The following is a 12,092-nucleotide window of genomic DNA, read 5'->3' as shown; positions in this document are numbered from 1 at the left end:
ACATGGTTGCAGATATCTTTACTATACCTGCTACGAAATCGAAAGATTGAAAAGTTCATGTATTACGTATTTGTAATGTGAAGGAAAAGCTATCCAAAAATATGTTCTTAAAATGTATTTGTATACAGCGTAAGAGCAAGTGGGGGTGTTGGCTGATAATAATAAAAGAGAGTGAATGATCATATGTGTGCTCTTACACTGACGTCGTTGGTGTGGAGCAGTCGACAGGTCACATGACCATGTTTGTTTGTGTCTTTCGGCTTTTCCCGGTTAGGGGTCGCCACAGTGGAACTCCAGTCCGCTAATGATTGGTAGTTGATTTTTATGTGCCGAGTTACCAGCCCTGACCCACAACCTTCAACGAAGGTATGCCCATTCATGCCTCCACGCAGAAGATGCTCTAGCTGAGAATCGAACCGGACAGTGTCTTACTGTGAGGCGACAAAGCTACTGCAGCACCACCACCGTGGTGCTTTATAATAAAGGAGGAAGTGAGGGTTGTTTCCCTCTTCCAATTTTAACCAGATTGATTGCCTTCATGTGTGTTTATTTTCCTTTGTAAATGTATGTTTAACCCGACTTTCTTACCCTTAAGATGATACTGCCAACATTTTCCTTTTTTTCTCCTAGTCTGTTTCCCCAATTGTATTATTTACTGTTCTTGAATATAGACTCAACTTGGGTGTGTCATAGGTGTAAATGATTACACATATTTCATTTGTAATTTATACTTATTCTGTTTTTTACTCAGATGAAATTGTGGGTACATGAGCTGTATTTCATGTTTGTGATTGTATTTCTTTTATTATGGTCTTAGCCATGACTGATCACTGATTCCTTCTATGATAAGTCACTGTCCTGGTTAGCAGACAAATGAATGCCTTCCATCCTTCCTTCAGGGTACCTTAACAAGTCAGCCTTTAACCTTCTACTGTCCTAATGATAGATTTCTCCCCATCCTTCCTTTTCATCCTGACCTGCCCCACCTCTGCGGTGACAATGCAGTTCACCCATTTTACAATCATCATTCATGGTATGTATTCCAGTTTGTACATTGTGTCTTCCCTTTTATTGCACCCCTCTCACTCCTTAACTTTCTGCTGCATGCAGTCTATTAGTTTTTTTTTCTTACAGTGTATATCTAGAATAAACCTTTCCCAACTAAAATATTTGTTGTGCACATGTATGTCTGTACATGTGTATTTACAAAATAGCAAACCAAAATTAGAGAAGAAGGTGGTGCCACACATCATTGTTAGAGCAGTGTGCGTGTATAAACTAACTTTTGTCTTGAGATAATCTATGTATAAATAATTAGGTTGTATAACTACACTTGGTGCAATTATATTTTGTTCTCATCTCACTGCAGTACATGAACAACATATTTTTTTCTGATATGATAAAACAGGACTTAAATTTTGCTTGTATTTCTCGGTCTTGCCCTTTATTAAAATGTACATTACATTTATATCTATGGTTATAGTTGTGATCTGTATCTTGTTTTAACATTTTGCTTATTTTATTTTTCTGAAATGATGCCATTGTGTCTGGGATTTGGCTGTAAAAGTTCCATGGAGCAGCCCATCAACCAAGTTATCAAATATTAGTAAATAAATAAGGTATATTATTACAAGCTTTACCGAATTCATGATGAAGCATGAGGTTTCCTTTGTCCACTTCAGAGGTGATCCTAAACATAGAGCCGGACCAGGTTAAATTTGCAAGACATCTGTTGTTTGAAGCCATGTTTATCCCTGTTTCTGCAGACATTATGGAACTTTTGCAGTTTAATCTACTATAACCTTTCAAAGGATGAAGTGAGAGTAACAGACCTGTTATTATTCATCTCTTTCCTGGACCAGCTCTAATGCAAGGAGAAAAAAGTCGTTGTTTTCATCCATCCCTTTGGGACTACTTCATTTTCTAAGGAAATTGTGTGTAATACTCTGGGAGGCAGATCACCTGGTCCATGTCTCTGCCTTACTCCTAAAAATTCTTCATATTCTTCTTTTCTGCTGCTTTACTTGGCACTAGCCCATCCACACCCATCCATATCCTTCCTAGTTTTCCATGTTTGGACCCAGCCATCCTTTTCCTTTGTGCAGTTTGTCACATTAATTAATATGTAAAAACTAAGTCCACAATTAGCCCCACTTTTCTTTTAAATGTATTGCAGTTTGTAGCAACGCCTGCCTTTTCTGGACAGCTATCGCACATTCTGAAGGGTAACTGTTATTATTTAAATCCATAAAGAAGCTGCGGTGGTACAGCGGTAGCGTTGTTGCCTCACAGCAAGAGGTTCTCCTGTTCGATTCACGGCTGGAGTGCCTTCTGTGTAGAGTCTGCATGTCCTCCCCGTGGTCGAGTGGCCTCCGAAAGACCTGCGTGAATGGACGTGCCTTCGCTGAAAGTTGGGCGTCGAGCTGGCAACTCGGCACCATAAAAAAATCTACTGCCAATCATTAGCGGACTGGAGTTCAGCTGTGGCGACCCCTAACCGGGAAAAGCCGAAAAGACAAACAACAACATAAAAGAAGTTAAAATCATTCAGTTGCTTAAACACTTTTGTATCAAATTAAATTGAAATGACATAGCATCTTACATTGTAAATGCCTTATATTATATAATTTTAAATGTATTTCTTATAGTCTTAAGCACTAAACATTCTGTAGCTAAAATCCAAACTTGTGTTGTAGTTAACAAAACTTTTGTAATGCAGATTTGCTTCATTGCATGATTTAAATGCTGCTGGGTGAACAGATGTACTCTGGCTTCCTTTAAGGCATACTCATAGCTTAAAAGTACTGGCTGATGTCATGTTAAAAAAATAGACAACAGTTTGGGTAAACTGCTAGCCCAGTTGTAGCTATCATTCACTGTTTCTACAGTTCCCATGTGTTACAAAGTCTGTTTGCCTGTTCCATTTATCCTAGCTTTTCTAAATGACTGTTAAATGAGAAATACTGCTTTAAAGTGAAATGGAGCATGTGCTAATGCCTCGTCTTACACTAAAACTGTTAAATCAGAGGTAAGCGTTTACCTAAAATATTTGTGAGCATACTGACCTGCATTGAATATGCTTGTAGAATGAAATATGTTCGGTAATAAACATTTTCACTACGTTTCACTCTGATAGAACCCAATGAGAATATGCCGTGGTATCCCCTTGAACTGCTGTGTAAGTCACTAATTTCCTTTTGCCTCAGGAAAGCAGTTCCTGAAATAGGGTTTTCACTGACATAATTTTTGATAGATTGACTTAGCTGTTTGCTGTGACTACCACACATGTCAAACAGCAGGCTTCTGTACTAGCAGGAGTACTTCAAATTAGTGCAGCCCAGGGAGCAGAGGTCTCAACTTTCCATGTCCAAAATATGGAACATTGCTTCTCATAATGTGAAGCATATAGACAAAATGTGGACATTTACTAAAAGTTAACTAGCAGCTTCAACTATGAAGCTCACAGGATAGTTAAATATGTTACTTTATACTTGTTATTTTGATGAACTAATATGATTGAGTATATCTTAACATGGGTATCTGTTAAAAAAATTCTTAACACTGATTCCATCACAGATCCATTAAATGTGGAACTATGAGGAACATGGGCTTTTTAAAACTCAGAATGAGGAACATTCCACACATTCCTCATAATGAGGTACACTTGAGAAGTATGCCAGGGAGTTGTCCAATAGCAAAACAGCCAGTATTTTTATGGAACAAAGCCAAGCACAAACTAGTTTACATTAAATCCCAAACGCTGAAGTGCTCATGGCAAACTAATCCTTATTACACAAACTTGCTGGACTTGGGACTTTGCCCTATACCAGGGCAAGAATAACAACTAGTAAAGTCACTTCCACATTCCAAGTCAGAAAATAGCTTTTAAAGTTTGCTGTTAACACTCATGGCCACTCACTAGTGAACCAGCTTAAACCAGCATAGCCCAAGCAGTACCAGAATAACCAAATATCATTTAGCAGTAAATGGGTGACCAGCAAATACAAACAGTCATTAATAAAATCTCAGTTTCAAAAGCAAGCACTGACAGTCATGCAAGCACTTAGCACTGCTTTATCCCACTGTGGAAGAACATTTACTGTATTTAGGACTGACTGGAGTTCTCCTGTGGTGACCCCTAACTGGGAAAAGCTGAAAGAAGGACATAACATTACCACCTAGAAAGATACTACTGTGCTCCAAGTAACTCCTTAACTTTGCTTTATGTCAGTGTAGTCCAGGGAGATGTTCAATAGCAGGGCAAATATCTTTAACACCAAATGGGTGGCAAACAAGTACAAAGCAGTGGCAGCACTTAGTACCCCTCTACTACTGGAATTAGGACTCTGTGTAGACACGGCCTGCATCTGCAGGTTTTCTACATCTCCTCAGCTCATAAGCCTCTAGATGGACCTACTTCTGCCTTCACCTAACTCTTCATTATGGTACTCCAGAGATAGGCTTGTTTACCTTACTTATGAATCACCACACAGAAAGCTATTTAGGTACCCATGCAAATATGTTTAGTCATCGAATATTTTTTCTCCATTCCCGTTTGGAAAAGAGGACTCTTCTATGCTTTCCCTCATTGCCCTCCACACTAAGGTCTTACTCAATGTGAGAGACAACAGGGCAAGCTTCATCCTGATAATACTCTTTTGGCAACGCAGCCCTGGTTCTCCCATTTGTCCCCCATCAGTAGACTAGGACATCCCCAGTACCTGCCCCTCCCCTCATCACCAGGGAGCAGGTCCTTAATGCCCTCTCAAAGGCAAAATATGCAGCCTCCATGGGACCTGATAACATCCCTGGCTGTATCCTACATGAACTCAGGCATAAGCTCTCAGCTCCATTAGGCACCCTATTCAACCAAAGCTTGAGCACCGGCTTCTTCCCAGCTGAATGGAGGACAGCCACTGTCATCTCTCTACACAAGGGTGGAGCGTCTACTGACCCAGACAGTTATAGGCCCATCAGCCTAACTAGCCTGATCTGCAAGGTCATGGAACACATTGTCATAGAACTTATAAACAAGGACATTGGCAACCTCCAAACGCTTGACCCCACACAGTTTGGTTTTGTCAAAGGGAGGTCATGCCTGTTAAACGTGGTTGGCTTCTTCGAAATGGTCACTAAAGCCATGGATGAGGGGAAGATAGTGCACAACACCTACCTTGATCTAGTCAAAGCCTTTGACACTATTCCCCACTCTGGCATAATAGATAAACTCTCCCAGCTAGCCATCAACCCGTATGTTACAAGATGGGTAGCTAACTGCCTCACTGATAGAACCTGCTCAGTCAAAGTAGAGGAAACCACCTCTAGTAGTAGACCCGTAACGAGCGGATTACCCCAAGGATCGGCCTTGGGGCCTCTACTATTTGGAATATACTTTTCTGAGGTGCAAGCCAAAACCAGTGGTCTGTGGCTGACCAAGTTTTCAGATGACTGAAGCTCGGCACTGTCTTAAATTCCCCTAGTGATGTGAACATCCTCCAAGGGGGCCTTACCCAAATTAATGACTGGTGCCAGAAGCTGGGCCTGAAACTGAATGCCAAGAAATGCATCATTATCCCTTTTGAGGAACATTGCATCCCCACTAATTATCACATTAATAACAACCTACTAAGCACGCAATCATTCGTGAGGGACTTGGCACCCAGGTTGATAGCAACCTGAATTTTGACCACCATGTTGCCTCTATTGTACGGAAGACTTTCTACATGGCCCACCTCATAAATAAGGGTATTTCATCCAGGAACAAGAAGTAGCTCTCTAGCCCTCTTTAAGTGGAACCTGGATGACCGGATGGGAAACGAAAAATACACCCCTGGGATCCCACCTATGTCCCTGCTGGACAGGGGAAATGGGTGCTGACTTTGAGGGAACATGGACGAAATTCTTGGCTAGGCTTATAAGGGCCTCCAGGCCAGTAACCAAGTATCATTCTATGAACCTATGAATTACTGCAGCTAAGCAGGGAGCACCGAATAATTCTCTTACCCCCTGTATACTGCTGATTCAGCAGGAGGGGATTCTAACATTTTCAAATCTGAACACACTCAAGTTAAAAGCCTGTAGACTATGACCTGAACCACAGGCTGGAGCGCCTTTCGTGGTTGGTATTGTCTTTACTACAACCAACCTCTTACCAGGAAACCTACCAGGCCCAGTGGAAATGATTTTGAGTGGTGTGCCTCTTATAGCATCCTGCCTGAAACTGCCTTAGTACACCACATTTTAAGTTTACTGATGACTTTGCTTGACAAAGGTCTGACAAATGCATCAGTTAAAGTGCATTCCACTGGAAACTCTTTGGATGATAGAATGTCCTACTCACAGGGAATGTTTCTGTATAATTTGCTGTGATGTTGCTATCAGTTTTCCAGAGATATGAGTGAAGGTTACTATTGTGTAATATCTTGAGTCATTTGTGGACCCTGTACCCTATGTAGTCACAGAACTGTGGTCATCAACCATTCCTCTGCTAGAGTCGGCCTGGTATCTTCCACTGCGGACAGCTCATCACTATTGGAGATCCCTGCGGTCATTTAGCACCATTTTATATTCACTACTTCAGACTCAAGAATCCAATGCCAAAAGACAAAAAATGTTTACTGCAAAGCTTTCAGGTCACAAACACCCTTTCTCAGTGCTACTATCATAAAAGTAAAAAATACAACATTTAAATAGGAGTTCTTAAAAAACACATGATTACAGCCAGCAGAAAGAATAGAAACTAGGGTACATAAGAAGGATGTTCAAGTAAACCTCTATGTAAATAGGCATAGTATGCATGCACCTCATGTATTCACAGGGGTACTAAGGGCACAGTTGACTAGATTAAGTAGACTTAATACAGAAGAGATTTTAGACAACAGCCAGAAGATATGATGCAAGAATTTTATGAAAGTGGATATGATTTAGGAAAGGTGAAAGAGGTTTATGAGGAAGTCTGTGATCAAAGATATAGTATTAAACCTATATTCTTGGATAGTAATGTTAATGTACTATTAATGCAGAAGAACAAAAATGATAAAATAAGGTATTTAACTACTTATAATATAAAAACTACTGAAGTAAAAGAAAATCATAGAAAGAAATTGGACAGTTTTGATGGCAATGCCTGAGTTACAACAAATTTGTGGTGATAGACCATTTTTTGCTTACAGAAATCAAAATAATTTAAAGAGAAGGTTGAGCTACAAGGACTTCAAATAAACTGGCAGCATAAAAAAATGTTTTTAGTAAACCAGGTACTACAAAATGTCTAAACTGTAGTTGTATGGATATTTATACAGAGAATAACACTTTTAAACACCCCACAACTAATAAAGAATATATGTTTGATTGTTTAGCAAATTGTAATACTACTAATGTTTACTTAGCTACTTGTATTTCATGTTCATCACTCAATGTCGGAAAAATAAGGAAATTAAGAGAACGTATAGTTGAACAAATGTCTGATATTAGAAGAAACATCAAAACTAATGCATTAAGTAAACACATTTCTGAAAAAGGTCAAGAACATCAATTTGAATTCAGAGTTATTGATGTGGTATATGTTAGTAATAGGGGTGATAACATTAACAATATTGTTGAACTTAGAGTATGAATGGATAGTTAGGTTACAGGCAGATTCTTTACCTGGTTTAAATAATGCTGTTAGCTTGAAGGCCATTTTAGTAAAAAAACAGGCAGAACATTTATAGTTTTATGTATATGTTTGTTTATATATATATATATATATATATATATATATATGTGTGTGTGTGTGTATGTGTGTGTATAGTATGTGCATATATATTTATATATGAATTTTAAATGATTTTATATAACTTTTTTACATATGCATCGTTGCAAAGTGTATATTGTAAATGGTAGGTGGTATCATTACTATTCTGTGATAGGCTGGCTGTAATCATGTATTTTTTAAGAACTCCTATTTAAATATATTTTTTACTTTCATGATAATAGCACTGCAGAAGGCTGTTTGTGACCTGAAAGCTTTGCAATAAATGTTGTTTTTTGTCTTTTGGCATTGGGTTCTTGAGTCTGAATTCTACTACTGCTTCTTCACTCCATTTATTGCAGTACAGACTGTTTTTATGACATATTCACTACTTCACCAGTTCATCTTACTTTATTCTACTCTTTTAATCCCTTCCAATCTAGTTCCGTGTGTTCTCAATGTTTTATGAAAACAGAATTGAACAAAATGTGTAGCCTTTGTTTCAGATTCATGGCCACACATAGAGTTCCCTTTTGCTGACATAGCATAACTGCTGAGAAAGTCTTCTTATGCTTCCCAGAATATTTAAAAAGTTTATATCCATATGGTCTTTTTTCTCAAAGTGTTGCTTTTATTTTTCTGTATTTACTGGACTGCATGGTTTGTAGACTGTTATAAGCCATTCTTTTCAACTGACCCCCATCACTTCCCTTCCTGTAAGTTTCTTTATGTCTTTTAATTTTTTCCTTTCTTCTTCTTCTGTCTCAGCTAAGGTACTTTCCTCTTTATGCCATATTTGTTAATCTCTACCTTTACCATAATGCATCTCCAAAGTTCCATAGCCTTTGCAGGCTCCACCCACCCAGCTGTATAGTTTGAAACCTTTCTATCCAAATGATTTTAAATTAATTTCCTAAATTCCATGCTTCTGCTGTTGTTATCCCATTCCTTCACCTCCATGAAAATATAATGTGGAAGTACTAAACCACACTATGATGTGATCAGTATTATCCACTAGATCTTTGATCCCTTATCTCTTGCTTGTTGGTGAAGATGCAAGCCATAATGTTACGTTATCTCTGTGGCGTGCTTTTCTTCTACCTGTGATATAATTTCCAGTTGCCTGCTCTTCTGTAACTCTGATGCTGGTAATTCCCTACATACTTTTGTAATGTTGAGGTTATGCATTGTTACAACTATATTTTCATTTTCCATTTATGGCCACCTATCTAGAATATAGACTATATATCTTAAAATGTTAATCAGCTAGTCACAGAAAGATGCATATTGTGGTGCATTTGCTTTCTAGAGTGTTCAGTCTGAGTAAAATCTTTGTGGAGAATAAACTGTTCTCAATGTCCCTATCTTATGTACTCACATCCAGACACCTCATGGTGTCAAAAGTGAATATTTCCTGAACAGAAGAAATATATCTGCAGAAGTAAAGATCTGTATTTGCTTTAAAGAGTTTATATATTTTGAAGTACAGAAGTGTAAGTCTTTTTTTCAAAAATGGCCAGTTAGTCACCAGGAATTATTTTTTTCTACAAAAACTTTGAAGATAATTGGAAGCTTTAGATTCAGAAGACCAGCTTATTTTTCACTATGAGTGGATTAGCTGAGGAGCCTGGAAAGGTACAATACACTTCATTAATACATGTTGCTAGGGAAAACACCTTAAAAGTATTTAACCTTTTTGCTTTTCTTGAAGATGAGAAAGATAAAATAGTGACAGTTTAAGAGAAGTTTGTTTCATTAATCAGGCTAGAAAGAATTTGTCATTTATTCACCATTTGCTATTCATGTGAATAAAGGGGCCTACAAAGATTATAGACACTTTTAAAGCCAAGCTAAAAAATCATGCTAAAGATTATGAATTTGATGAGTTGGATGATTTAATAAGAATGTAATAGTTTGAAATAAAAAAAAAATGCTGAAATAAGGGGCAGGATGTTAACAGCATCAAATCTGACATCAAAAAAGTAGTGAATATATGTACAGCAAATTAATTCCTAATACTCATTAAAGTTTTGTCAAAAAAGGATATGTTGAAGGTAAAATGCCAGTCAAATAAAAGTTCAGAAATTAGATGTGACATAAAATGAGAATGTGTTACAAAACCAATGCACAAGAAGAAAATAGGGCCATATGCCAATGTTCTGTAACACTAATAGAGATCAGAAAAATATGCATACATTTAAAATTGTGGTCTTATTTACTAGGTGTGGCTATAAATGTGATAGGAAGAATTGTCCTTTTTAATAAATTCTGTAGAATTTTTACCAGGAAATTAAACTTTTAAGATGTATAAAACCAAGTTTCAAAATTTTTTTAAAATAATTTCCATAGGATTGACAAGAAATGGGAAAAAATCTATTTGCTGGTACTGTGGAGAAGACCTGCTGTTGTTGAGTCTAATGTGTCTTCACTGCAATGAGAGAAGTGTAAGTCAAGTGCTGATGACTGGTAAGCAGAATGTTAAATTTAAATTACACATAGGTGTTGAGTTTATTCCTATCTGAATGTAGGATAACCTCATTGAGGTATTCACCCCTTTTAATCAGAGTCCTTGGAGAAAAGCTCCACATATAAAGAAAAGGAATAACATATTGAAGATTATACATTGCAGTATAATATGTGTACAAATATAATGTATAATATATAAAAATAACAGTTATTGCATATTTTGTTTCTGAAGGTGAATGTTTAGGGAAATGGGAAAGTAGAAGTAAGTCAATTTAGGTAGAAAGTTGCATTTTAGGATGTTACTAATAACAGGTACTCATAGTAGACCAGAATTATGTTGGAAGAAAGGAGGGACTGTAATAGAGTAGAGAAGAAGAAGAAGTAATAAAGGCTGTTATGTTATGGTGAAGGGCATTAGTATATTAGATACCTCAGGAAGTAATGGTTTCATGGTTTAAGAGTGTTTATATTATGAGAGATTAGTTGCAATTCAAGTTATCTTCTGTAAGAATGCATTAGTACTTGCTTCTGACTTGATATTGAGAGGGATTTAGTTCCAGGACTTTGCAACATACAAAGAGTATAAGGCATCACCATGTTAGCTGTCTGTAATATGTTGATCAAAAGTCTGTGTTGTTTAAGTAGGTTGCATATACTGACAAGATGGTGATTGCTGGACATTTTGATGTATGTATGATGACCTGTGTGAGTTTGAGCTGTGAGATGGTTACGATGTGTTGGTATTTTTAGCCTGCCAGTTTTGCTTCATCGCTGTGCAGTGTTGGGTTTTGTTTGGTATGTTGGCTGTACGTTTTGAAAATTTGCTATAAGAATTCTCTTTTCTTTTAATTTGTGACTTTTGTAGTTTTGTTAGAATTGGAAATGCTTATTGGATGGTAGGTAGTAAGAGTAATACGACAGCCTGAACTTTAGCTTGAGGAGTTAGATAAATTTTAGAATTGTACAGCATTCTGAGTTTAATAATTGCTTTTGAAATTGAGTTAATATGGAGAACAAATTTCAGCCTATTGCCAAGTTGTTTTGCAACACATTCTCACTTTAGTTCACATTTAATTTCTGAATTTTTATTTGACTTGCATTTTATCTTCAACATATCCTTTTTTGACAAAACTTTAATGAATATTAGGAATTAATTTGTTGTATAGACATTCGGTTTTGTTGGTGTCAGATCTGTTGCTCTTAACAAGCCTGCCCCGTATTTCAGCATTTTTTATACTTCCCAACTATTACCTTTTTGAGGTTTGGTTTTGGTCACCTGTTCTATTGTTGTGTTATTGGAAGACATGGAACCTTAGATTAATTTTAGAAATTAATTCAGGGGCGAATACGATTATTTTTATCTTTTTGACATTTAGTATTAATTGAGAGTCTTTGAGCCATTGTTTGAGCTTGTTGAAATTGATTTACATATTTAGTTATAGTTCAGTAACCGTTGGTGCCGAGCATATTAACACAGAATTATCTGCATACTGGATTACAGTTGCATTGTCAGCTAATTGGTAAACAGATTAAGTAAGAGTGAGCCATCATGGTAAGTTTTAGCTTTTTAATAGTTTTCTAACAGAATTTATTGAAATTGGGTAAAATGTGAAGTTACCATGTTGCTTTCATGTGCTATTTATTTGGGGATGTTTGTTCTGTTGGGTTAATAAGAGAGCTAACTATTTGTATGAAATGGTTGTTGAAAGTACAAAAGATATTGTAGTCTGAGTCTTTTGGGAAGGGTTTGGTTGACAGGTAAATGCTAGGCATTCAGTCTACAGACTATTACATGCCTAGCCAATTACCAGACAATGACCATAGGTGAGAATTAAACGCTGTCCATTTTAACTGTGACTGAAACACCTTAACCATTATACCAAACCTCAACCCT

General features: G+C 37.0%; 1 protein-coding gene across 1 annotated transcript in view; it reads left to right on the top strand.

Moving 5' to 3' along the window:
- MAP7 (microtubule associated protein 7) overlaps positions 1-12,092 on the top strand; it is a 1,390,439-nt gene that overhangs the window by 26,452 nt on the left and 1,351,895 nt on the right. Inside the window, exon 2 of the mRNA XM_044076419.1 lies at positions 10,082-10,198. Within this exon, the coding sequence (XP_043932354.1) occupies positions 10,082-10,198 (117 nt within the window). The remainder of the gene's footprint in view (positions 1-10,081; positions 10,199-12,092) is intronic.

The sequence above is a fragment of the Protopterus annectens genome, chromosome 1.part1, assembly GCF_019279795.1.
Source record: "Protopterus annectens isolate FY-2018-M chromosome 1.part1, PAN1.0, whole genome shotgun sequence".
Taxonomy (NCBI): domain Eukaryota; kingdom Metazoa; phylum Chordata; order Ceratodontiformes; family Protopteridae; genus Protopterus; species Protopterus annectens.
Note: the sequence above shows the minus strand (reverse complement) of the source record. Positions and strands in the feature narration are given on the sequence as shown.